This window comes from Lepisosteus platostomus, chromosome 6 (genome assembly GCF_059453375.1).
Source record: "Lepisosteus platostomus isolate fLepPlt1 chromosome 6, fLepPlt1.hap1, whole genome shotgun sequence".
Classification (NCBI taxonomy): Eukaryota; Metazoa; Chordata; class Actinopteri; order Semionotiformes; family Lepisosteidae; genus Lepisosteus; species Lepisosteus platostomus.
In genome coordinates, this window is record NC_142616.1 from 21,613,672 (window position 1) to 21,641,381 (window position 27,710).

Below are 27,710 nucleotides of genomic sequence, written 5' to 3' on the forward strand. Positions count from 1 at the left end.
CCGAAATAATTTGTTTTTCTTGCGACTTCAGCTTCCTCATCAGCAGAGATTAATAATAACATCGTTATCGCCAAGGCAAAGCGATTTACACGCGAACTCGCATGTGTCGGTTTTCAGTCTGACGCCTGGGAGCGCTGCCCTGGTGCTAGTCCTCTGCGTGGTCTGCACGTGCACGCCTGCGGTTCTCCTGCCCTCGCCCTGGGCGCTATAGAGAAGATGAGCAATTACATCACCGCAGCCGCAGAAGAGACCTGGAAAAGCTACTTCTTAAGCTAGGCGAGTAAGCAGTTCTAAGCAAGGATTTTTACATTTAATTTGGAGCAATGCGAGAGGACACAGAAAGAGAAGGGGTAGTCCGAGCAGGATAAGGCATTTTTTTTTATTTACCATAAACCTGGTAAAAGTTTTTGGGGGCGTTTTGTTTTTCATTGTATCGTTTTTTCTCATTTTTAGAAGAAAAGTTTCATGTCTTAAGACATGCTAACTCCAGATACAAACGGATAATTGGATGTCGAAGTTGTACAGAAAGGGGTAAGTTTTGGTAGGTTTTTGAAAATTGTAAATACAACATGTCTTGTGTAAATAGCATAAGTATATAAATATCGTATTACGTGAAGTACCTAAATATACAATATACTTTAAAAAACATCAAACAGGTCGTACGTGACCTGCTTCTGCTTTTTTAAGCGTGGTAAATTAAGAACACCGTCTGCAGTAACTCGAGCTACCCAGCTCACGTGAGGAAGGTTTTCAAGAAAATAAGTTTGATGATGTATTTTAAAAAAGCCACAAATGAAATAAATAAAAAAGTAAAGATGCACAATAAATAATATTAATGGAATTAAGACTTACACAATACCCCCCCCCCCCCAATAAAATAAAATAAAATAAAATAAAATAAAGCTGCTGTACTTCACATCAATCTTCAATTGAGCTAGACCGATCAATTTGCTAATCGATTTCAAAGATTTCTTGGTATTCAAAAAATGCTAAGAAAGCGCAGATTTTAAAATCTTTAAAGATCTCCAGCTCAGGACTAAGAGAGCATATTCTTGATGTAACGATTAAATAATCAGATTCTAAAGGACTGGAACAATATTTTCTTATTCTAAAATATTATACACGTTATTTAGTGATCACCGGGTAACAAATACCAGAAAGCTCTTAAACCCTCAAGGACCTAAGTTCGTCAACTAAACACATTACTTGTTTAGTTGATCAACTTATAAATGTTCTTAATTAACAAAGTATTGATTTGGGATGACCTATAAGACAAATTGGACTAATGCTGTCTGGAAGCAGAGTTAGAGACCCTGACCTTAAGTGTTACATATGTTTAGACAGGTATCTGGGCTGTGATTAATACTATTTACCTGTAGAAAGAAAAATAAACACTTGTTTTTCAAGGCTGTTTAAGGATTGTTTATGGTGTGCAGGTCCACAGTGCCTCAGACTTTTCTGAAGAGTCTGATTATTTGCATAGAAAGGTTATTTCTAATACTAGTTTGCCTGTTTTGCTCTCAAAATATGGAGCTCTGCAGCAGCAGAAATGAATGAAGTAGCTGCAGCATGGTGCAACATGTTTTCATCTTTGTTCTTTACAGGTTTTAATGCTGTTTTTAGTTTTTTTAAATGATTTATTCTGTATGTAAAAATGGATCTCTATTGTTAATGATGTATTTAGTAAATTGCATATGTACAGCAGGAGTGTGACAGCTTTGTGCAGAAACATTGACAATTGAAACATTGAAATCAATGGTATTGAGAAATGTGCTGAAAGAGTGGGTGAACTGCGATATAGCAGACGGAGACCAGTATGAACACTGGAAATAATTTATCTGACAGCGTGACCCTGTTTAAATGTAAGTCAATTCGTTATATAACATCTTATCGAATATCTTGTAACCTCTACTGTATGGACAAGGGTTTTAAAATATTTTTGTAAATACTGAAGGGGCAAGTGAATGCAGTTTTAAATAATTTTGATTGTGCTGAAAATCATTACATTTTTCAGGAGCCTACAAAGTGCCTTGTATACTGTAGAAATACTGCAGTCCTGTGCAGGAGGCCCCACAGGTGTTGGCCTTGACACTTATTGAGCCTTTCTATGAAAATGTGTTAATTTTTCTAGGCAAAACTTTAGGAAATTAATGGTAAGGATATCCATTTGATGTAGTTGTCATGTTTTGAATAGGAAACAGAAGTTTTTAACTGAAGTTCAGGAGACACAATGACAACCACATCTTTTGCCTTAGCTGTTTTAAATCGCAGTAATCCCTGATGCTGTTTCTAAAAGATATATATGTACACTTAATATGCAAATCTATTTTCTTTTTCATTTTGTATGACGTACCACTCCACCTTGCATCTCCACCTTTGCTGTCGCCCCTTGGTTTACTCCTTACTCTGCAAACACAGGACACACATAATAAAGGGTACTGACGGAAATGCTAATTAAAAGTCACAGTTTATAGCAGTTGCATGTCTTTTAGCACAGTCAAGCAGTGGTGGAGGTTTACTGTTTCACAGATGTCATTATATTGAAATGACTGGCACAACTGAGGCCCCATCTTCAAGTGTGAGTGTGATGAGAACAGCTCTTCCTGCCCCTGCTGGCAGCGTGTAGTGAGACCTCTGCCATGCCCAAAGACCTGGCCCTCTGCCACAGCTGAGTTCTCCACTGTCTAGATTTCACAGGGGCGTGACGTCGCTTCTGTACCTCACTCAGCACTCTTGGTCAGTTTGAAAGCTAAGCAAGGCTAGACGTGGGGCGAGTATTGAGATGGAACAGATGGGAAACCAGGTTGCAACTGTAGATGGAAGAGTAGGTGGTACTCTTCCTGGACCAGAATTTCCAAACCAGTGCCCTACTATGTTAACCAGGAACACTGTGCTGTCAGAGGAGTGATTCCTTTAGATAGATGATAGATAGATACTTTATTGATCCCGTGAGGGAAATTGCAGTGCAACAGCAGCTTAACACACACAACACAGCCACAGTGTAACGAATTATATACTAATAGTACAATACATACAATACAATACAAGAGTTACTCACAGTCCGGACACACAAGAGGAAACTAGAACAGAACAGTACACAGAAAATCGTATCACACGTATGAATATAAATATAGATGTAACCATAGATATAAATATAAATATAAATGTATTGCACAGGTCCCTGGCATATATTGCACAAAAGTGGTTGTAAACGGGAAAAAGAAAAAGAAAAAGAAAGAGAACAGATGTAGCAGTATATGTGTATATGCGTTTAGTCCAGAAACAGGTCACTGTCGCTGTTGCCTCTGCCAAGACGCAAGGTGGATGCGTTGTACAGTCTTATGGCAGACGGCAAGAATGACCTCCTGTAGCGCTCCCTGTCGCACCGTGGGTGAATCAGTCTATTGCTGAACGTGCTCTTCATTCCTGCAAGCCTGTCATAGAGGGGATGGGAGAAGTTGTCCATGATGGCCTCCAGTTTGGACATCATTCTCCTCTCAGCCACTACCTCCAAGGGGTCCAGGTCAGACCCAATGACAGAGCTCGCTCTCCTGATGAGCTTGTTCAGCCTTTTGGAATCTACTGCTCTAATCCCAGAGCCCCAGCACACCACTGCGTAGAAAATGGCACTCGCTACCACCGACTGATAAAACATGTGTAGCATCTTACTACACACATTGAAGGACCTGAGCCTCCTCAAGAAGTAAAGTCGGCTCTGTCCGTTCTTATAGATGGCCTCGATGTTCTTAGACCATTCCAGTCTATCGTCGATGTGCACTCCCAGGTACTTGTACGAGTCCACCATCTCCACGCCACTCCCATGGATGTAGACAGGAGTAGGTTTGACCTTTTTCCTCCTGAAATCTACCACCAGTTCCTTTGTCTTTGTAACATTCAGTTCCAAGTGGTTCACCCCACACCACTCCACAAAGCTGCTGACCAGTCCTCTGTACTCCTCCTCCTGCTCACCCTTGATACATCCCACAATCGCAGAGTCATCTGAGAACTTTTGCAGGTGGCATGACTTTGAGTTGTACTTAAAGTCCGAAGTATAGAGGGTGAAGAGGAATGGAGAAAGAACTGTCCCTTGAGGTGCCCCTGTGTTACTCACTACCAGTTCAGACACGCAGTTCTGAAGTCTCACAGACTGTGGTCTGCCCGTCAGGTAGTCAGTGATCCACGAGGTCATGGAGGCATCGACTTGCATCTCCTCCAGCTTCCTCCTTAGAAGTAAGGGCTGGATGGTATTGAAGGCACTGGAGAAGTCGAAAAACATGATCCTTACAGTGTTGCCAGCCCTGTCCAGGTGTGAGTAGGCCCTTTGCAGCATGTAGATGATCGCATCCTCCACACCAACACTGGGCTGGTAGGCAAACTGTAGGGTGTCCAGTGATGAGCTGACCATGGGTCTCAGGTGGGATAAGACCAGTCTCTCCAGTGTCTTCATGATGTGAGAAGTCAGTGCAACTGGTCTGTAGTCGTTGAGGACAGAGGGGCGCCCTTTCTTTGGTACCGGGACCAGGCATGATGTCTTCCAGAGCACCGGGACTCTCTCCAAGCGCAGGCTCAGGTTGAACAGTCGCTGGAGCACTCCGCTCAGCTGATCAGCACAGGCCCTCAGAACTCTGGGACAGATGTTATCTGGTCCTGTGGCCTTACCCCCGTGCAGCCTCTTCAGCTCCTTCTTCACCTGGTCAGCTGTGATGGTCAGCCTGGCCCGGGGGATGATGCTCATAGTGCTTTCAGTGCCGGAGGTGTTAATGGCGGAGGTGTTGGAGAGTGGCAGCTGTGGGGGATGGGTGGGTGAGCAGCCGTCGGGGGTTGTAGCTGTAGGCGGCCATGTTTGTGGGGGGATGGAGGAGGTGTTGGGCAGTTGCAGCTGTGAAGGGTTAGGGAGCGTGTGGCTGTGGGGGGATGGGTGTTGCGCCACAGAGGACCCAGAATTAAACCTGTTAAAGAACTGGTTCAACTTGTTGGCCATCTCCAGGTTCCCTTCTGTTGCAACCCCAGCCTGTTTGAAGCCAGTGATCTCTCTCATGCTGCTCCATACATCTCTCACCCTATTCCTTTGCAGCTTGTCCTCTACCTTCCTCCTGTAGGCATCCTTGCTCTCTCTTAACTTCTGCTTTAGCTCCCTCTGTACACGCTTGACCTCTTCCTTATCTCCCCTCCTAAAGGCTCTCTTCTTGTCATTCAGAAGAGCCTTCAGGTCGCTGGTGATCCAGGGTTTGTTATTTGAAAAGCAGTGTACGTCTTTGGTGGGGATGGTGTTGTCTACGCAGAAGTACATGAGACGTTAATCCATGGTCCTGAGTACATGGTATTACGACGCAGTGCAGACCTGGAGAGTGTCTGTCTGTATAACAGGGCTGAGGAAAATACTCGCTAGGTCCCGGTGAAGGCAGGCTGACAGGCGAGAGCTAGGGATGCGCTGGGCTGACTGGCAGAACAGGGGAAGAACTGGGCAGGCAGACAGGAGGCAGAGAGAACAAGGGAGATGCGCAGCCAAGCAGGTCAGGTTTGTTGCTAAGGATGCGTAGCAGCAAGGAGGCAGACAGAGAGACGGCTGGCTGCCAGAATCTCAGAAGGTCTCAGAATCAGGATCAAGGAACCACACAGATTGAGGTGGAATACAGAACTTATAACTGTGCGAGGAGCAATTCCATACACTGTTAGGAAGCTGAATGACAGGGCGTCTCACTAAGGACAGGGCAGGGCTTAAGTGACCGGCACGGATGAGGTAAATATCCTTTAAGTGGGGGAATGTGGTATAGATAGCCCACCTGATCATGTCCTCATGGCACTGGGAGGTGTTTGACTCCACGTACTAATGTAACCTGTTGACATGGAGACCAAGAGCTGCAAGGTAACACCTGGTCTGTAAAAATCCAGTAGTATTGTTCATGAGAGCAAGGTCAATAACCCTGGTGTGCTGGATAATTTCCACTATGGTCTTGACCAATAGCCTATATAAAGTCACCCCTTACAGTTGGTGAAGCAGTTTCTCACTTTTTCACCTAATCTGCTGTGGGGCTGCTGGTGCAGAAATGTGTCCACATGTTACCCTGGTGGATGCAGCATTCCATGAAGTGGGTCTTCTTTTTACCTTGTCTTATCTTTATCTTATCTTTTTACCTCATCAATAAGGTCTTATCTGTCTTTATGCAAAGCACTTTTAGATGAAAAATGCCTCTTGAAATCTATTAATTTGAGTTGATGGGTAACCCTTAAATATTCCGCTCATCTTTTTGAGCAGTGTGCCAGGACAAAAACCAAGGCAAATGATTGACCAATACATTTGTTAGATGTCGATTGAGGTCAAGATAAAATACTATTAAACAAATTCTGAGACCTTAAACAGTCTATAATTGAGCACTGTGATAAGAACACAAGAAAAGCTTACAAAACAAGACCATTTGGCACATTTAGCTCATTTGGTAGTTGGTAGCTAATTGGTCTGAGGTTCTCAGCCAGCCATGTCTTGAAAGAAACCAAGGTGTTAACTTCAATAGCGTAGCTGGGTAGCCTGTTACATACTCCCACAACCATAATATTTATTCACAGGCCAGACAAGATAATCTCTATGGGAAGTTGATAAAGAACATTTGTGGTTTCTGTAAAAAAAACAAAAACTTTTTTGAAGTTGAATTCTCCTCCCACCTAATGCATCCCTCCTAGAGCATGATTTAAAAGTTACACAACTGTTCTCTTGGTTTTTGTTTTCACAGACTAATGAGTGCTTCATAGAATGTGGAACGAATTAGCACTCAGCATGGCTAGGTATGTAGTATTTCACTGAGGTGATCCATTGGTTTGCAGTATACAGACAGTCGCATCACTTAACTAAATCAAAATTTCTTGTGTTTAGTAGTAGGTTTCCATTGAGCAGAACTATGAAAGCTCTGGCTAGTATGAAGCCAATATCAACTGCCATGTTGGTCATTGTCAATTTCCAGGTGAGTCTTTTTTTAAAAAAAACGTTATCCCTTCTGCCAGTGTCAAGGATAGAAAGTGTTCGGAATAACATGAAACACTCATACTGTGTTTCTGGAAATTTACAGTGAACTATAAGGATTATATTAAATGTCTTGCCTAAAATAGAAGCCTAAGTTATGCATACATATTTGGATTTTTAGAAGTGACAATTAAATGCTTTACTGTATAAGTTGTAGATTACTTATTATGCTGTATACGTGACAAAGTAATGGCCTGCACATGTTTAATCTTTCATTTTACTGTTAAATTGCTGGATAATTTTTAAGCAAGGTGGAATCTTCTATAAATTGCACAGTATTTAGTATGATTCGTGAGAGGTCTGTTTTGACCCACACCAGAACTCAGATGTCACGTGAATCCCAGCCTTTGTTCAGCTACTCATTGTGAGTGTGTACAAGCTTTTGGTTTAACAACGAGTCTTTTCTTCTCCAAACTTAAATCTCTAATTGTTCAGTGAGTCATGTCTTCTTTCTCCATCCATTAATGTTTGTTATATCAGAAATAAAGTTGTCGGTGAAGTTATTTTCAAAACGTGCTGCTTTGTTTACAACACTACATGGCGTAAGAAGGTCTCACTTGTTATACTTAAAATACCTATTTTTGTATTTAATAAGTGCTGTGAGGAACTCACATAAACTCATGTTAGTGGTGTAGTGCACTGAATAATGTTTTTGCATTTTGTATATTTTCATTTTATAAAGCACAGAAAACCAAATGCATACATCCAAAGGAAATGGATAAATAAATGTCATTATATTTAGTTAACAGATACAGCTATTTCTTTAAATTCAAATAAGCACTGGGCACAGTTTATGTAAATAGAGCACACCATATTCAGGAAGTGTGTTTTTGCTTTGACCAGCAGTCCTGCTTTATAAAACCTCTCAGGAAAAAAATGTGAATCTGTAGCACACCTGCAGTGTGAATCCTGTTGCTAGGGGTGCTGTTGGCATGGCGTGACTTTTTGTTGTTATTGTTTTCTCTTGTATTTCCTGTGTAAATTAAATTAGAGGAAATTCTTTGGCATCACATCAGAAAGAGGTGGAAGGTTTGAAATATGTAGTGACTCCTCTGAAAAATACATTGTTCTCCCATTTAAACCTTCATGTTTGAAGCCAGAGTACTGTATTCATGACTAACCCCTCAGGGATCAGGGATGTTTACAGTGTAACATGTTAAGCATGCTGTTGTTTTTCTAATTTCACATTAAAGCCTTTCACAAGGCAGCAAGCCCCTCCTGGTAAATAAGTCAGTGTTGTTCAATCAGAATTCAGCATGGAGTAGCACAGAAAAGGCCCATGCAAATGGATGATGTTCTAATAGTCCAAAGCTATACTATGATGTTGCAGGAGATAGCTGTTGGGTTTGGATGCAGTGGGGTGTTTGTTCACCGCATGAGGTCTTTCAGTCTGTTGGGTGACTCAGCAGAAAACTGTAAGGGAGGAGTCTTTCCTGACTGGATTGAAACAAATGAAATCAAGCTTGGATTCCCTTCAGGATGGTGGCTGTGCCCTAGCAACACACACTGCTTCCCCGGGTCCCTGGGAAACATCTGATAAAAGCACTATCCCTTAGGTTAGGAGATACAATCTCAGACATCAATCAGAAGCAGAAAATTCACTCAGCACCCTCCAAAATGATCCACTGACACAGAGTAGTTGAGATGTCAGTTTTAAAAGACACAAATCGCACTACATAGTTCGGTATCTTTTCTGGTGTTCCATTTGAAAATGCAAAATCATTTTCTTTTTACTTCACCTGATTTAGCATAAACTAACTTTTCAAATCAGTAAATTAAAAAGTGCAGAATAAGCAGAAATACACTACACACATTTTGATCTGGACTATTTTTAACACGTAAGCAATAATATTCTGAATTTTTATATTTCTGTTTAATTTTCCTTTTTAACGGGCATAAAAGAGAACCATATTTTGAAATCAAAGCCAATAGATATTCTGGAAAAACACCTACAAAAGGGAAATTTGAAACATTAGGTTTACAAAATTGCAGCAATCAGATAGTTGTCCATTAAAAGTGTTCACAGACAATCTCACACAAGCCTCACTGCTTTCTGAGAAAGCATGAGATTTCAGAACAGTAACTTGTAAAGTTAAAACATAACAGCTAGGACAGTAACCTTGAAGGTATTCTGTCAAGACAAAGGGAAAACAGTGCATACCAGGACTGAGAAGCATATGAGTTTACTTCTGTAAGTATCAAATTCTGTAAGAAAAGCAAAAGGTGAGCTATACATCAGAGGAAAGCTACTTAAAAAAAAAGCAAATTATGCCTTTTAGTCACTTTTCCTACCTCTATGTTTCATGCATTTTTTTAATGTTTGTGTTGTTTTCTAGAGGAACTGACAAATCCCTCTTCGGATAACATTCCATACATTCTGTGCAACACTGAGCGCTGTGGCACCGAGCGAACCGCGAGCTGGGGCTCAGCGCTGGGAACTCGAGCTGGAAAAAAGGGATTAGGAGTGCAAGCTGCGTTTCAGCCATGGCCCAAAGTAAAAAGGAGCTGGGAGTCGCCCCTCCTGATGGAGGCTGGGGATGGATGATTGTCGCCGGCTGCTTCCTTGTCACTGTTTGCACCCGCGCAGTCACCAGGTGAGCTGGGAAGCGCATGCTGAGGCACGCTACAGCACAGGCTTGTCTCGTACTAGAACAGGAAGAGCGAAAGACTGCATTTCTTGTAAAACTACGTCAAGTGTGTAATGCTGTAGCCTTTTAGTTTACTTCAAGGAGTGCTATAAAAATCTGTGACCCAAATAATACTGTGCTATATGTAACAGGGTTCCATGTGCCATGTCTAAATAAGTAATAAGAGACATATATTTCTGGCTAATTTTTGCTTTACAGCTACAAATTAAGTTGCTGAGCTTTTATACTGTGACCTGCAGTGTATTTTTTCCTGCAAACTGTGGAGGGCTACTTTGACTTGTTTTGTGAATAGTTTATTTGTAAAGGATTTGCTGTTTCACTTGGGGGCATGACGATTGCTGATTGTGCTTATTATTAATGTGTTGTCTGTGCAAAACCTGTAACGCTGTTAGAGATCTCTAGGTAATTTCCCTCTCCTTAAATGGGTGTTCACTATTTATAAAAAAAACAAATACAGTGTGTTCAGGGAAAGACAGCACTGAAAGCTGCGATGAGCAGATTCTATATTTGTTTTACCACTGACCCATTTTCTAGTCGGAACAAGGCTCCCCTTCACTGAATTTGCAGGAGGTAGCTTGTGTTTCCCTCAGATTCTGTTCCAGTTCGTGTTACACTGGGATGTCTTGTAAACATGGAGCTTCGTGTGAACATGTAATGAGTATGGATTGAGTGTCGGTCTCTTTGGGCTCTGAAGCATCAGGTTTTGCCGTTTGCAGAGAGCAAAGGGATTTTTAGATATACAATGTTCGGAAGGTGCTGCATTTTGTACATCAGTGTACAGTCTGGCTGCTTTATGTTTGTCAGAATAAATCTGTCGTTGATTCCATTTACATTGCGCATGGGCCATTAGCATTTTCCTGTTGAGATCATATTAAGGTACAGAAATTGATTTGTTCCTGAATGTGTTTTCTTGGGTTGCTTGAGAAGAGTTAACATTCCTTGGTCTACAAGTTCTTTGGTCACGTGCCATGATCTTTCAGAGCATGACAAATGTCAGGCCTTCATGTCTGTGAAAATATGAAGGGTAATTTTAACTGCACTCACAAATTAAGACAAATGTTGAAAGACCATCACACAAGATTTAATTTACATGGCATTTTTGCCCAATTGTGTTGTTAAAAATCTTTCTTTCTCTCAAATAAAACATTTTGTTGCTCCCTTATTCTTTAAGAAGTAAAAAATAATCTATTTAATTAAATGCTCATGCTAAACTACTGTAAAATGGATGAAGATTAATCATTTTTCATGTCTCTCATAAATTTAATATCCACGTAAATGCAAGTGCATGCATTATTTTTTTCATTCTTTAGGAAGCATGAAAATAAACATTTTTTTCAAGTGGTATTTTACAAGTTATAAATTCCTGCTAGGGTAGGAAAGGAATAAAAAGTTTTTTTCCAATTTCCAGTTTAATACAGGCATATTCAAAGTAGACTTGTTGTAAACTGGAAGACATTAGGCTTCCTCTTTACACAGCTCTGCCTGCCTAGCTATGTGTGATAGATATACTGTACCTGTATATATTTTACTTCTTCGATCAGTGTGAATATACAAACTGTGTTGTGTAAACTTTGAAGAAGGGGAGTTACAACAATGTCAGTACCTCCAAGATACATAAACAAAGTTTTTCAAGGAACTGAGTCAAAATCAATACATTTAATTAGTTTTGGATCTAAGCTGACATTCAACATTTCAGATGTTAATAGTGTTATATTTTCATATCCTTTTAGCATTAAATATTTATCTTGCGGTAGAGTTATTTTATGTTCCTTATTGGTCAATAAAAGAAGTCTGGAAGCACAATAAGCTTAAGTCACTCAACGTTGTTGGTTTTTAAGAGAGCAGGCAGTGAATCAAAGCACACCCACAGATGAGAAACACATTCACATACAGTAGCTTCTACTTTAGCTTCTCAACTCCAATCATGTCATGATCATGGATTTCTCAGCATATTATATATGTCCATATTAATAGTAATTTTTACTGATTTAAGTTTTTTACATAGTAAGTAAGGTATAAGGTGCAGTGTAGTGTGGTGACTGAGTATCTGGTTAGTCCCTGCTGCAGACACTTCTGTTGTCCATCTCAGTCCATGTTATTATTACCTGTGGGGCTACATCTCACTGTTGAAAACTCTGGGCTGCCATGCTTTCCAATAATGACTTGAAGGTAGCTTATAAAGTTTATAAAATGTCACCTGACATAGTACAGGTTGTAGTGCAGAATTTCTTCACGTTTGGAATTTGGCTAAATGCAGACATAAACATATTTGTTGACCATATTTGGAAATGGAGTGAATTTACAGTTTTAAAGGATTAGAAGCAATTTATTTTGGTAAATATTAGGCACATAAGAATGTTTACAATCAAGGTGGCAATTCAGCTCTTTTAGCCCTGTTGGTGGTAGCTAATTGACTGAAGGATCTCTTTTCATTTTTGTGAAAAAATCTTAAATGATTTCAGCATTACAATTGTAACCCCTCTGGAGGTGGTACGCAGTTTTGCCCTTTCCATTATAAAAAGCAGTCTGCAACCATTGTTTGTTGTTGGAAGACATTCTTGGATGCCTAAAATCAATACCTTATATATATGACTGGCTGTGTAAAATCAGTGAAATAAACCTAGCTGAAATAAAAAATAGAATATATTTAAGTATAGACGCACATACACAGTATAAATAAATCACACTAAGGAGCAAGATCTGGTGTGACGTGATTTTTGTTTGCACTAGTGTTTAGGGCTAGGACTGTTCATATTAAGTGATCTGTAGTGCGTGATAACACTCTGCCATAAATATTTTAATTCCATGTTCAGTAGAATTGGTGTCACGTTGTCTTCTGCACTGAAGGCATTAAAGCTTGAAGAAAGTCGGAGGGGTTTCATGTGATGCTCTTCCTCACTGCAGTATTCACACAACTAGATGTCTGTTCTCTGTACAACAATGGTCTTTTCTTCTTCCAGATTACATGAAACAGCTGTGGAATAAAGCTCAATAACAGCAAAATCTCTATAGATGGGGTGGTCTTGGGTCTCTTAACCCTCTTTTTTACTTCTCCAAATAAGGGCTGCTTTTGCACAATCATGTTTTCTTAACAAGTCAAAACATGAATAGCTGGAAGAAAGGGTTCTTACAAGCAATTACCTGTGTTCTTGATAGTCACCAGATAATTATTTGTGTCCATCTGCTCAATGGAAGTCGTGAAACTGAAGTAGCAGAGAGCTCGTTGTAAAGTCCTTAATTATAGGGTGGTATCCAGTTGAATAAGTGTGACCAATACTCTATAAAAAAGTTTGAGTAGGAAGCTGTGTCAGCATGTATAGGCTACAAAGGAACAGGTAAGGGTTTATTCCATGAAGTAGGCTTCATAGCTGAAACCTTATGCCTCTTCTCTTTTCATTTCACCATGGAATAAATAAACTTTCAAGTAGGTAGCTGCATCAGCCTGTGTAGGCTGCAAAGGAACAAGTCAAAGGTTAATTCCATGCTGAAAAGAGAAGAAAGGAAACACAATGTTTTGGCTGTGGAGCTGATTGCAATAAACGTTTACCTTTTCTTTTGCAATATTTTATAACGTATGTTTTCAACACCTATACTGAATTTATTTTATTTAAATCTTAAGGTTAGCAGATGATAAAAAAGTCCCAGAATCTTCATTTAGCTGCTCTATAAGATTGATTTGAATTCCTAAGCTGTTTGATTTAAAAGGTGTAGATCATGAATGTCGTCTATATTTAAGAAGGAAGTATCAGCAGGCTGATGTAATTAAAGTTAGCTACTAACACAGCATGTCAAAATAAACCATAGCAGCTAATTGCAGCTGGAAAGGGATCAGGTTTTCTGTCTGAGCAGCACGTGAAGATCTGCTGATCCGAGCTCTGTTGTTGGAGAGCTTCCACACCAATCTGGGTCAGAGCGATTAAGCAGCTTTGGCCTACACTTTCCTTCAGTTTAGTATACCAGGGAGTTTCTTGACAATCACCTTCTTTGCCAGACCTCGTCCTGGCTCCAGCTTTTGGAATTGGCTACTCCAAACATCCCTTCCCCCTTGCTTAGTGAACAATAAAGGAAAATTGGCTTTGTTAATCACATTTTATTTTTAGTTGTATTTTCTCTTGTTCTGCTCAGTTGTTTTATCAAATATAATTTTCCAACACGTCAAAAATTGCTTTCCCCAACTTTTAGCAGTTCAACGCAAAAAGACCAGTACGTTTTGCCATGTGTTGAATTTCAAATACCGTATAAATGGAAGGCATGTCAACTGGATTCTTTTAGCCCAAATCTAATCTCTATGGAGCACCTTGACTTGATTTTCTACTTGTGTCTGTTCAGAAACATTTGACTCGCAGCTGTAATTGTGGCTAAATCTGAATCCACCAAGTGTTAACTAAGGAAGGTGAGTCATTGCAATGCAATTGCTTGCAATCAACGTCTTTTAGTTTCTTGGCAGTTTCTGATGACACTTAACTTCTATCACCCTTCGAAGTGTTCAGTTTGAGTACTGAAGTTTTGATTAAAAATGTTAGCTTTTTAAAATAATGTGTATGCATCAGTGGTAATTCAGCAAAATGGAACTTCATTGGAAGGAGGTAAATACTTTGGGGAGGCAGTGTGTAATTTGTGTCAGCCTTACTGGAAGTCTGCACAGATTTATTTGTATGTTTTGGTGGTCTGAGCTCGCTTCAAAGTGAGCGCGACAGTGATTTAAGCCATTTGATCTGGTGGGAGTGAACTCCTCTGTTTGTTGCTGTGCCAGGAGAAGCAGAAGGGTCATCACTGCGCAGTCCTCTTCGCGCTGAGAGAACTGCAGCAGTTATCTGCTGTGTGCAGCACACTGTTTGTGCAGCTGCCGGTTTGTCTCTCTCTGGGCTTGTTTTCACTGCTCTGAGCAGCCAACATACTGACCACATTAACTGCTTCCTCTTCTTACTGGCGAGTCCATTCTCAGTCTTCCTTTGACGAACCTCCCTTCAGCCCTCAGCCCTCCCATAGACCAGAAACATATTCTCCGCTGTAGCCTGAAAAGGAGGGAAACCAAGTTATGGGAATAGAAATGCTAAAAGCAAGAGGATTGATTTAAAATTAGACATGCCAGCGTTGTCATTTTGGCTGCTTTGGCTGCTTTTAATTTTACATTTCAAGGGAAGGTTGCAAACAAAAGGACTTGAGGGGGGCTTTTCAGGCAGTTTTGCTAGTTTGGCCATTAACTGTAGGTTGTTTTGCAGTGAATCAAAAAGTTCATTCAATTATTTATTTTTGTGACCTAGATTTTATTAATTTTAACTTCTCAGATACAATCAGAATTAAAGTAAAAGGCAACATTATGCCCTCCACCCCAGAGTCATAGACTTGGACCAATTATTCTAAAGTCCTAATAGAGCACTGCACTCCTCAAAAACAAGTATGGGGACAGGGGGCATTTAAGACATTGTTGTGTTTACAATATATCATGTCCATACAATATACTGTCCATTTTCCTTAGTATTAACAGATACTGGGGTAATAGGGGCAGAGGTATGGGGTTGAAGGGGTAGGGCATAGGGGTAGAAGAGGTAGGATTATAAAGGTAGTGTAAGGGTGTAGGTTAGAAGGGCTAGATTGATGAGCCTGAATTGGATGTTTCCAAAATATGGCAAACAACAGATATGAAAGTGGACACTCTTGAATTCCCATAGACATCGAAATATGGGTACACAGGAATGTTTACAAACAAAATAATTAATTTTTCAGTTGCTAATTAACACTAGAATCTCATCTACTGTATCTGCTTTTGAAAGAAGCCATCCTATCAGTTTCATTAACTGTAGTTTTTTATGTAAATAAGTGCCTCTTAGATAATTACTATTCTTAATAATTATTCTTACATACATATACTCATAGTTTCCACTTGTGTCCCCTGGTTTAGTTTTATTTTTCTTACCCTGTTTCACAAACTTTAGTTTTTGTTTCAGTTGCATGTAAACATTTTGAAATACACAAATTATTGGCAGTTTTACACAACGTGTTACAAAGCTATCACAGTATGTGCAACAGCAGATATAATGATATGCTTGACTTCAGTAGTTCTATTCCACTTGTTGGACACAGGGAAGGTACCTGTAATGAAGCGTTCTTTCAGGACCCTACGCAGACAGCACAGTCAGGGGAGGAGTGAGGAAAACACGGGGTAAAAGGCATGCAAGGGGCTGGAAGGAAAACAGGGGGCGTGTCCAGGGTGCGCTGGTGTTCGGGGGAGGTGTGGCCGAGGGAAACAGTCCAAAGGAGTCCGAGGCAAATCCATGAGTGTAGCAAAAGTCCAAGACCGGGTAATCCGTCCTGACAGACAAACAGAGTTAAGAGCCGGAGCGGGATCCGGCGGAGGGTAAGGGGAATAAAAGGGGATTAACGGGACCAGGCGCTCCCTAATCCCGGACTCAGAAAGTCAGGACGCCGTGATGAAGCCTGTGCCGTCGAGTCGCTCCTGGACTCGTGGATAGGCGGGCATCCATGCATCCATCTTCCAAAGCTGAGCTCAGACTGGCAGGACCATCTGGCTTTTATAGCACGGGGGGCTGGAACCGGAGGCAGATGCCGGAGATGAGTACAAAACAAGGAAGGGCTGGAGCGTCCTTATGAGGAGGGGTTTACGAGTGTGACAGTACCACTCAAAAAAGAATAAAGACTTTTTAATTTATGAAGCTTGATTTATCCAGATCTCCCTCTGGAGATCTCCAACCACACAGGGGAGGAAAAACATTGTAGGGGAAAGTTTGTTTTGTGTTGTGAATTTGTTAGGTGACCCCAGGCAACAATGCAGTGCCAGCCCTGAGAGTTCAAAGGTTACAAGGAAGGTCACTCGTGTTTTTATTGCAATGAAACACACAGCAAAGCAAAACAGTCTTATTTTTACAAAAAATATTTTCTTAAAACTTTATTTTTATACACTTCCCTTCCTGTTTTTGTTAGTATATGTACCTGGTATTCAGGCACAACTAGTTATAGTTTAAGAGCTGAAAAATAGGATTACTTGTTTGACAAAGGCTCTGATTACACTCTACTCAGAAAAGACATATGATCTGGAAACTAACAGCTGTTTACTAATGGCGTTCGTGTAGTATGAGTGGTGGAGTGCTTCCAGCGTGGTCTATAATATCATTTTGAGATGATGACACTGTATCAGTATTTGGATTGAATGTCTGTCTTAATGCAACAGAACACACTTAAATAGTTCAGTAAATTCGGTTAAACTTCCTTCTGTCACCTAACTTTACCAATAGTGGTTTGAAAATTATTTTACCTCATAGTACTTTTTTATTATTATTTTCTTGAGGTGGTTAAGGATTTACACAATGTGCCACTAATGGAAATGTAATAAAGAAGCTTTTTTAAATGATAAAAATGCTCATGTTCTGCTTGATATACAGACGATGATGGTGTTTTGGTTCCTTTTCAGGTTTCTGTAATTTGTTTGCTAGTTTTTAAAGATCACATGTATCCTGTGCTGACAGACAGTCATGTTTCAAAAAATGCATTTCAAACTCCTACCTTATTCCTTTTGTCTTTCAGATGTATCTCCATATTTTTTGTGGAATTTCAATTGCACTTTGCACGGGATTACTCAGGAACAGCGTGGATCCACTCTTTAGTGGACTGTACCACAATGCTGTGTGGTAAGGAAAATGTTTTTTAAAATGTGTAAAATATAGGACTGGTATTCAGACTGAATTTGGTTACCTTGTTTCAAACCTCTGCTAAAAGTAAGCAGCACTATCAGCAAACCAGCCCAGCTGGTTTTTGCTGTGCTTGCTCTTAGTTGTTAATTCATTCAGAAATTTAGGTCGGCCAAGTGAACGCAGTGGACTTTACTTCAATCCCTGCATCTGAGGTCCCTTTGCAACTCTGGATTACATATTAACTCAGGTGACCTCAGCTGAAATGACAAACTGAGTGAATGCTCTTCCCTGTTGTGGGGCTCAGTTAAACGTTATAAACCTGCAGACAAATTCAGTAATTTCTTTTTGGGGCAGATCCTTCCAGAGACTTTGCAGCTTCATGCTGGAGCCAGAGCAGTGCCGGCTGAACTCAGATGTTGCACATCATGTATGATGCAACCAGCTGACAGAATGGCATGTGGTACCATTGAGCTGGCAGCCAAGGTTACCATGAGGTTGAAAGGCTCTCTCAGGGGAGGAATGCTGTTGACCCATTTCAGAAATTCAGAAGGCAGTTTTCCTTCGACCTACTGTATAGCACTAATAATAGTGTATGCCCAGTTACCATTACTTAGCAAATAGTACAATCCTGGCCCAGAAATAAAGCACTTAATATATGTAGTGTTTTATTTCATGACAGTACAATTGTCTTTTTTACTCATAAAAATTAGAGCAGAGATCAAGTTTTGAACCCAAAGAAAATGTGTTGAAACAGTTTTTTATACATTCAAAATAGATTCTAGAGAGTATGAATTCAGAAAAAACATTGATATATAAAATGTTGTACAGATACAGCCATTCAAAACAAGTGGGGTACTCTGCGATACAACGCGGTGGGTGTGTCGCATAAAAACTTGTCAAAACGCATCATTTCGCGTCATACCGCTTTGTGGAGTGAAATTCGGCATAGCCAGCAATTCACATATCAATGGAAAGTCTTATACTACTGCTTGTGCAACAGTACATTAATATAATTATATCGTTATTAATTTATTTAGATACGCAATTCCATATTATAATCCCTGTTAATCCAATTCTGAAAGTATGCTTTTGTTTACTCCGATAACGAGCGTATTCACAGAAAAGGTTAAAACGATCAATTTTCACAAAGTATATAAATGTACAGTACAGTAATATGGTCAGAAGGAGCACGCAAAAACGTTTCCGAAATAACCACATGTAAGACTTTGATGCTTAAAATGTTAAGGAAGAAATGGAATGCTGGTGTGTATTTTTTCTTTAAACTATCAATACCAGCAATATACAGTTTACATAATATGTTTATGTTCCTAAATTGATATCGTTTATGACCTTCAGATGCATTATGCTCCTTTTCTTTTTATGCTCAGCTACTAAAATTTCCCTTTAGTTGTAAAATTCCATATAAATATTCAATACTAAGCGGATTAAAAAGTAAAGAGATTAAATGATTAAATCTTTTCACTACTGACCAATGCACCACGAGTGCCCCTGTCAGTCATTTTGGCCAGCCAATCACGTACCGTGGTAGGGCGTGGTGGCTCGTGTGTACAGTAGTTGTGTGCGGTACGGGTTTGTACCACGAACTTTGAATGGCTGCATCTGTATGTGGGATTGGTACAGTAACCCCTTGGTAAAATTTCCAATTATGTGCAACGTCATATTCTATCCCTATAGTGTACAGTAGATTCATATTCCTGAATTCTATATAGTATTGTAACGCTTACGGCCGACAGGTACTGTGTAAGAGCCGGCTTACCAGAGCGGTGACGTCACCGCCCTTCCCTGTGATAGCAGGACTACAGCTACTGGGCTGTGGAGAGATCTCTCTTTGGCTCACCGGGCTGGGTCCCTCTTGAGTGACACAGGAGTCCTGGGTTCAAGCCCTCAACGGTGGGGGGCCGACCTAATGTGGCAAGGGCGCCCGCCTGAGCCCCCCATTGCGTTACAGTATTAATTTTCACCTTGTTTTATTATTTGTACATTTGTACAGAGCATTAAATTATTGTCTAAAATGTTCTAAAGCAAACAACATCCATTGTAAACAATTTGCCTACACCTATACTATTTCCCCTATTTCTCATTTTACAGACAAAATTCCCCTTTAGCAGATTTTAAGTCTAAAGTCCGTTAAAGCGAAGTACGTTAAACTGAGGGTTTACTGTAATATGAAGGCATTGCTATTTAAAGGAGGACAATATTCACAATGAATCATTCATATAGCTACAACAGCTCAGTGTATTTTTGCAAGTTCTCAATGTTCTGATTCAAGATGTTGTACTTCAGTTGTTACAGTCAGTTCTGTGTTAAAAGACTGTTCTGCTGTGCCATCCAACTGCAGGAGAAGTTCAAGGAAATTTTTTATCTTAAACAATGCAAAAAACAGGACTGATCCATTACCTAATTCAAAAACAATTCTTGGGAAAAACATTTTTTGATTGTATGGATTATGCAAAATTATTTGCAGTGCTTGGAAAACATGTAAAATGAGCTAGGAATTACAGTGTTGATATTTCTATAATTTCTGTGTGTCCAATACTGCAAAGATACTGACAATTTGTAGAAATCATCGCCATAGTAGATCAGGTTTCTAAAAAGAACATTTTTGAAAAGAACAGAAGCGATTGCCTTCCTCAGGAAGCGCTGATACATTCTAGAAGTATTTCTTTAGAGTTTATTGTGTTGAGTCCTTATTGACTACTTTTGCAAACAGTGTTCTGCAACAGAGTGATTTAAGTATGGGTTTTGTGTCTGTCAAAGCTAACAGTACTGTAGCAGTGTCTCTCAACCTATTCTGTACCACGGACCAGCTCCCTAAGATCCTTGTTCTTCAAGAGCTCAATCGAAATTGAACGATGAAAGATTCTTCCACTGTGTCTGCCTCTCTGGCTCTGCCTGCGAGTTCACATCAGGTACTGGTCAACACTACTCCAGGGACTGGCGCCAGCAGTTGAGAAACATGGTGCTTTAAGTTCCAAACATCTACAGCTGTGAGAGTAACCCATAGTTTATTTGCAGAAATAACCCCTAATGCATTTGCAACCCAACATTCTTTATCTTCTCGTTTCTCTACAGCACCTCTTGGCAGCTTAATTGGGAATCGCCTATCCTGCCGCATTGCTATTATTCTGGGAGGGTTTCTGGCTTCGACGGGCCTTGTCCTGAGCTCTTTCGCCACAAGTCTGGAATACCTGTATCTGACACTGGGAGTCCTCACAGGTGGGGGGGATATGTGTGACATGATCTCCCAAGATCAAGCTCTTTGAGGTCATTACTCAGGCTTAGGACGTTGTTCCTCCAACTGGCTTTAGACCTGGAATAAAATATTCGGTATGTAAAGCCAAAACCATACAATAAAAAAGACCTTGATCTTGTGGTCTCCAGAGAGATTGTAATGACTGAAAATCTGCCTCTAGAGGGCACCAAAGCAATACAGTATACTACATATACTGTAAATTATTGAATTATTTGTTAAGTGGTTAGAATGCACATTTTTACATGTAAATAATTAGTCATGTGTTAATGCATAACAAATGTTAATGGAACATATGGTGTTTGGGGTAAAAAATAGCTAGTGGTTTTTGTAGTAGAATAGGAGGGCTTTTCTAGAGACTACTGTTAAAGCTCTGGAACAAACTTCCTTCGGATTGTGTTATGGAATTTATGTTGTGGTGAGTTTTGGAACGACTTTATCATAAGGAAGGCCTGTCAGTGTCTTTCAGAGCTCTTTTTTAGAACTTGACTCAATAATCCATGGCTGAGAACTGACCACAAGCTTGGTTTGGGAGTGCTTATGCTTTGATTTATTCATCATTCACAATAATAAGATTTAAACCCCATTTACAAATCAGTGAAAAAAATGTATAGCATTCTTTTAACTGTGTTAGATTTGTTCTATTGTTCTCAACTTCACAGAGTAATAAAGCCATAATTGAAAACGAAGGTAAATATTGTACATTTTTGCCTGCCTCTCACTAGTGTACCTGGGGGCCCTGTTCAGATTGAGAGGGAAGAAATATCAACGATTTTGGAGCACTTATATGAAAAGGATGAACAGGCCATGTAAACAGACAAATGTTAAACATTTCACAGCTTGGAGAGAATGAATGACTCTTACAGCACTTTCTAAAGATAATCATATCAGTTTTGTGGGTTAAAGTGTTATTCTTGTTGTTATACGCTGTACCACATTGTGAAAACAAAAATAACATATCCAGTTTTGCAGTATTTTGTCAGTTGCCACTATCTGCTCTTACATAGTATTATAATCAAAAGTAAGTGTGAGTATACTTCTTATACCTTTTTATACTAAGTATATATGGTTGTAAAACCATAGAATCACATAAGTCTTCTTATTTAACTGTCTCTTTACAGCTGTACAAGAAGTGACGTCTGTGTGTATTTGCAGTCTAGATAAGCACTTGGTCTGTCTTTCTCTTCTCCAGGTATCGGGTTTGCGCTCTGCTACACCCCAGCCATTGCCATGGTAGGCAAGTACTTCTGTGAAAGGAAGGCGCTGGCTTATGGGATTGCTATGTCCGGCAGCGGGATCGGCACTTTCGTTCTAGCGCCGGCGGTCCAGCTCCTGATCGAGCATTACTCCTGGCGTGGGGCGCTCCTCATCCTGGGGGGGTTTGTGTCGAACCTGTGCGTCTGCGGAGCCCTGATGAGGCCCATCACTCTGAAGGAAGAGCAGCTGAGCAGCGCCTTGTCCGTCGACGCCGAGCATGCTTACAAAACGAAGCAAAAGGACTTGAGCTCGACCCCGGCACAGTTCCTGAGCAAGGACCATGGACACAGGTGCTTCTGCTTCCAGTCAGTGCAGGAGTACCACTTCCTCCTGATGCCTGACTTCATGGTCCTGGCGGTGTCCTTCCTCTTCCTGGCATATGGCTGCAGTGTGCCCTTTGTTTATCTCGTGCCTTATGCTCTGAACGTGGGGGTGAGCCACCAGCAGGCGGCCTTCCTCATGTCCATCCTGGGGGTGATTGACATTGTGGGGAACATCACATTCGGCTGGCTCACAGACAGAAGGTAGGTGCTGGAAAGGGAAAGACCAAACAGTTTTTTTTAGTCAAGCTGCAGCTCAGATTGTTAAGAAATCACAACCTCATTTCATTTACGTCAAGAAACAGGGTGAACAGAACCATGTCAGGTCTCTGTTGTTCCAGTACTTATTCTGCATGTTAGCAACATTAGTTTTATTAGTTTTAGCAGGTAGTATTAGTAAGTGTAGTGATAGAGCATGTAATATCAAGGATGTAGGGACTGGAGAGTTAAAGCAGAATATTGTACCTCTTGGTATATGACCCTACTTTTGCCCTGTGTTGTTTCCAGCCCAATGCTAGCATTTCTTTTTAGATGTGTTAGTGTGTCCACAGGTGTGGCAGTGAGAATGATCTCGGAGCACATCAGTACAATTGCCTTTTCTTCATGTACTAGAGGAAGGCACTTTTTTGATTCATGTGGTTGCTCTGAGTGGACTGATTTTTGAGAATGGAACTGTGGCAATAGAGAGATCTTTTGAAGTGTATAAATACAACAAACAATATAACAGCATAAGCTCTGACCTTTAGTTTGGTGTAGTTTGTTTCATTTTTGTTTTGCATCTGATTTCTCTTGGTATAAATAATCTGGTTGATGTGTCTCATAACTAGGAATTTTGATATTTTGCCATGATATTTACTGGTGTTTCAAAATGCTCTCCTGTGGGTGTAACAATAGGAAACTGGTTTTGAGTAAATACACTGTAGGTGTGTGTATGAAGAAAATATTTGAGTGAAAATCAATACATTACAAACCCTGTTTCTGACTGAGTTAGACGTTTTCCTAATGCAGCACACTTTTGAGAAAATCCATCTAGCTATTTATTTCAGTACCTACAGTAGGCATATCCATGAAACGTAATATATTTCACAGTGTTTGTGCCATTTGTACAGGTCTGTTTATACAGTGACAAAGCACTATTTTTTGCTAAACACATCTGAAGAAATTACAGATGGGAAAAGATTATTCACATATATAGTTTGTTTTGCTTTCCACACTGATTGATCTGATTTTCTATCCACTGTTTATCGTTGCTTACTTGTGACCAGCAAATGCTGTGGAAAAATAATACAAATTGGACTTCAGTTTAATTCATGTTTTTTTTGTTTGTCTCACAGGTGTTTAAAAAAGTATCGCAACATTTGTTACCTGTTAGCAGTGGGTCTGGAGGGCCTGTGCTGTCTCTTCATCCCTATTCTGAAAAGCTTCCCACTGCTTGTTCCATTTGCTGTGCTCTATGGGTATTTTGACGGCGCTTATGTGGCCTTAATACCTGTTGTAACATCAGACGTCGTTGGAACAACATACCTCTCTTCAGCTCTGGGAGTTGTGTATTTTCTTCATGCAATTCCTTACCTTGTGAGCCCACCTATTGCAGGTCAGTGCTGCCAATTATTAGGCCCTTGGCAGAATGTTTAACAGACAGTATGTGGCTGACAAGACAGATTTCTAATGTATTGCAGTTACAGAAATCTATTTACACATTTTTGCTGATTCATGATGTTTAATCAGTTTCAGCTGGTTCCTGCCTAATGTGTAACTCATTTTGTTCCTAAGAATGCATTTAGTGTACATAAAAAGGTAACAAACAAGAGGCCATTAGCCCCATCTAGACTGTTTGGTAGATAGCAGCTAATGTATTTGAGGATCTTATCCACACGTTTCTTGAAAGAAGCAGAGTATCAGCTTCAACAACATGGTTTAACTAGCTTGTTCCATAGCTGCACAGTACTTTTCTGTATAGAAGAGCTTATAGGTTTTCTGTTTCTTAGACAGTGTGTATGCATTCTTGAGTATGTTAGCTGAAAGCATGGCGTTCTTCAGGTAGACAAAGGCCTTGAAATTGTCGCGGACGTCCAAAGGGACTAACCGTGGAGAGCAGGAGAGCGGAAAAAGACCCATATGCGTAGCGGCGAGACGGGAAAAAGGCCCGGGCTCATAGTGCAAAGAGTTCAGGAATGCCGTATAGAAACCTATGCCCTCAGGGAGCGGACGTGGGGCGCCCTGGTGCTAGGCGGGTCTCAGGACATCCGAACGTCAATGCTGAGCGAGAACAGAGTGCAAGACCCGGAAATATATAGCCCAAGGGAAAGAGAGGGACAGGAAGGACAGCAGACCGGAAACTAGGGAAAGGACAGAGAAGGAGCGCCCTCTGGCTGCAGAGGGCGTGACAGAAATCATTTTAACATGCTCGAGAGCCTTTTATGATTTGAATGATGAATGAAATGGAGGCCTCTCAAAAGACACACACGTGCTATATTCCAGCTCTGAAAAGCCCTTTTCAGGATGTTTGGGTTTAAAAAAAAAACACAGAAGCAATACGTTACATGATCCCAATCCATAGATAAAAGGAACTACAAAAAGAGTATATTTTTGCTTGTGTTCTGTATGTGGCTAGAGAACAGAGGGTACTGAAAGTAATTTATTATATGTTTTGAGAGTTAAGTATTCATATTTCAGAAGCAGGAGAATATTAGGTAAGCCTGGTTCTCTCAGTGAAGATGAATGTACATTTGTATATATTTATTTGTGGGACACTTTTACTCCTTTTTTGCTTTTGCAATTATTTACTGTACATAGCTTGGTGATTTGCTGGAACAATTTGGGTAAAGTAGTTTGTTCAAGATTAGAACAGCAGAGTTTCACCTGGGATTTGAACCCACAACCTTCCAGTTACAAGTCTAAAGCCCCTGGCTGCTGTGCCAGCAGTGCTGTCTTTCATGTACCTGTGCTTTCCTCTTGCAGGCTGGCTGGTAGACAGAACTGGCACCTACACTGCAGCTTTCCTCCTCAGTGGGCTCTCCCTCATCTCCAGTTCACTGTTGCTGAGTGCCGTAGCTGGGATCAAGAGGTGCAGAAGAAGACAGTCAGGCACTTACACCACTTCCACTGAGCCCAAACTGCAAGACTGGAAGAACAAGCAGACCAACTACTATAGTGCTTCAGATCAGGAACCAAAACTTCTCTGAATGAGAGACATTTGGCAGGCTACCTTGATAGGAATGAAGAATTCTGATTATTTTTCACTCAGTAAATATTATTATTGCCTGTTTTTGCCAAACCAAAGTACAATATTGTTAAAGTATATGACAAAAAAACAAAATTGTATTACTTATTATGGAATTTTACTTTTTGTATACTTTAGTTTTGTGGGGGGTTTTGTGTGTGTATATGAATAATTTGTTACTTTCCCAAAACACGTTTTTGTAAGTTAGTTATTGATTTTTGTGTGTGCAGATTGTTAATACCAATAAAAATATTGGGTGTAGATTCTTAAAAGCCCTCATAGCATGGCAGTAAAATAAATAATTTCATGCTGAAACTTTGCCTAGAAGGGACTGGTGTGGTAAGATAGGAATATGAATATAAATATGAAGTGCATGTGTGTGCATATATTGTATATGTCTTCTTGTAGTAGGAATGAAAAAGGGTGATGACTACGATGATGATTTATATATATGTATTGCCATCACCTCAAGCCCCTTTATTCAGCTACCCATGTACAATTACCCCTGATGATTTTGTGGATTGTATTGTGCCATCTTCGTCTCTGGCTCTCTGGATCCACTTCAGTATTTCCGTGGTCTGGCAGTCTCCAGACTGTTGCCAAGCCTGCTCGCTTTTGATGCCACAGTGGTGCCACATGGTTTTGTTTAGGCTTGAATTTGCTTTGTTTCTCTTGCCTTATCCTGTCATTATTCTGGGCACACATCAGGCTGTACTTACTTGAAATGTTAAGCAGTCTTAGACCATTGATGCATTCAGTGTCCTTGTGCATCTGTGTGTTAGTACTGCCAACACAGGTGGGTCAAGCACATTTCTTTTCAGGCACAGAGGCAGTTGCTCCTTCAGAATGTGCCTGATACCACAGACGCACTTCAGCCCATTGACTCTTTACTTCAGACATCTAATTTCCAGCTGATAGTATTGTGTCAAAAACAGTATATGTAATTGTTGGCTTCTTCTGTGATCACACCACATATTCCATTTGTCTTGTGAGAAAAATATATTCAGGTTTGCTTTAGTTTTCTGTAAATTTATTTCCAGACCAACTGCAGTTCTCTTTTCTTGTCCAGTTTGAATTTGCAGTTGTATTTGTTTTTACACAAATATAATGTCACCAGGTTCTGTAATTGTAGTGCTTTGTTTTCTCAATCCAGTATCCGAACCATGTCTTTCAGTATGATTATAAATCATTTGGGTGTATTGCCATTTTATAACACGTGCTTCCCTTTTTTGGCATTTATAATGTTATAAAAATAATATTTTGAAGAACTGAATAGAGGTTGTACAGCACAGCAATTCTAGTTGTTTTAAAATTTCAAAAGAATAAAACTTAATATACTAAAGATATTACTTAATATAGTAAAGTGCCTTATGTCAAAACTGGGAAAAAAAATGAGTGGCTTATTATTTATATAAAGATGACCAAAGCATGCTGATAGTTGGTTAGATTTTTAATGTCTGCAACTTCAGAACCTTCTTCTATCAGAGTTTGGTAAATTTACAAATCAATTTCTATTCATGGTGTCGAAGTTACTTTTCTTTGGAGTTCATGACTAGTCAGAAAATGTTTGTTTTCCAGCTTTATAACAGTGTTACTGAAAGCTCCATGAAGTCTGCTATAGGATTGACCTTTGAGGGTATCGGGGATCTGACAGTTACCTAAAAAAACCTCTTCTTATCCGTTTTCCTTGTCTGTTTGCATGTCTTGTGTCATTTTCCTTATTTTGTATCTAATGCTTGTTTGATTTAGAAATATGCAAATGTTTGCCTCTAGAAAATAATACAAAACTGAAATCCATAAAGTGAGATGGTGCTGAAGTGTCTTGGTACAATATATTGTATATTAAAATATACTGTATGTGGCTGTCAAAGTTTAAGTTAAAATCTTTTGTCATCATCTGGCTCCATCTTGTGGAATAATTTGAACAATACATACAAACATTTTTGTTCAAAAGGGAACGGGTATTTCTTGATTAAACTGATATTTTTAAATTCTTAGATTTTTGGCACGTCTTTATATTTTCATTTTCAGTACCATTTTATTGTATTTTTTTCCATTTAACTTAGTATTATTCAAAGTATTTTGGGTTTTCTGTCACTGGGATCTCAGTCAATTATGAAGGCACATTTTTTGTTGATACTGACTTTTAAAAATAAAAGAACTGAAATTTTTTAATATGCAATTGCTGTATTCAGATATCTGTTCATTCACTGTAGGTATTTTGTCTGTGGAGGAAATAAGATTTGTTTGATGTTATTTGTAATGTTTATCATGGCAAATCATGGTACTATATTGATTAGACTCTCGATTCTAATTTCCTAATGAAA

General features: G+C 39.9%; 1 protein-coding gene across 5 annotated transcripts; it reads left to right on the forward strand.

Annotated features, from left to right (window-relative positions):
- The first annotated feature begins 122 nt into the window (after positions 1 to 122).
- On the forward strand, positions 123 to 27,279 carry LOC148661288 (monocarboxylate transporter 12-B-like). 5 transcript variants are annotated; one of them, XM_088634768.1, is made up of 9 exons: positions 123 to 531; positions 6,729 to 6,780; positions 6,869 to 6,956; positions 9,352 to 9,609; positions 17,206 to 17,309; positions 20,406 to 20,549; positions 21,776 to 22,364; positions 23,495 to 23,754; positions 25,122 to 27,279. In XM_088634768.1, exons 4-9 carry the CDS (start codon positions 9,500 to 9,502, stop codon positions 25,343 to 25,345), a joined length of 1,431 nt encoding a protein of 476 aa, XP_088490894.1. In that variant the 5' UTR covers positions 123 to 531; positions 6,729 to 6,780; positions 6,869 to 6,956; positions 9,352 to 9,499; the 3' UTR covers positions 25,346 to 27,279. The 5 variants fall into 5 exon arrangements, with proteins under 5 accessions (XP_088490894.1, XP_088490895.1, XP_088490896.1 ...); XM_088634769.1 differs by having other exon boundaries at positions 6,872 to 6,956; XM_088634770.1 differs by lacking the exon at positions 6,869 to 6,956.
- Positions 27,280 to 27,710: the final 431 nt, after the last annotated feature.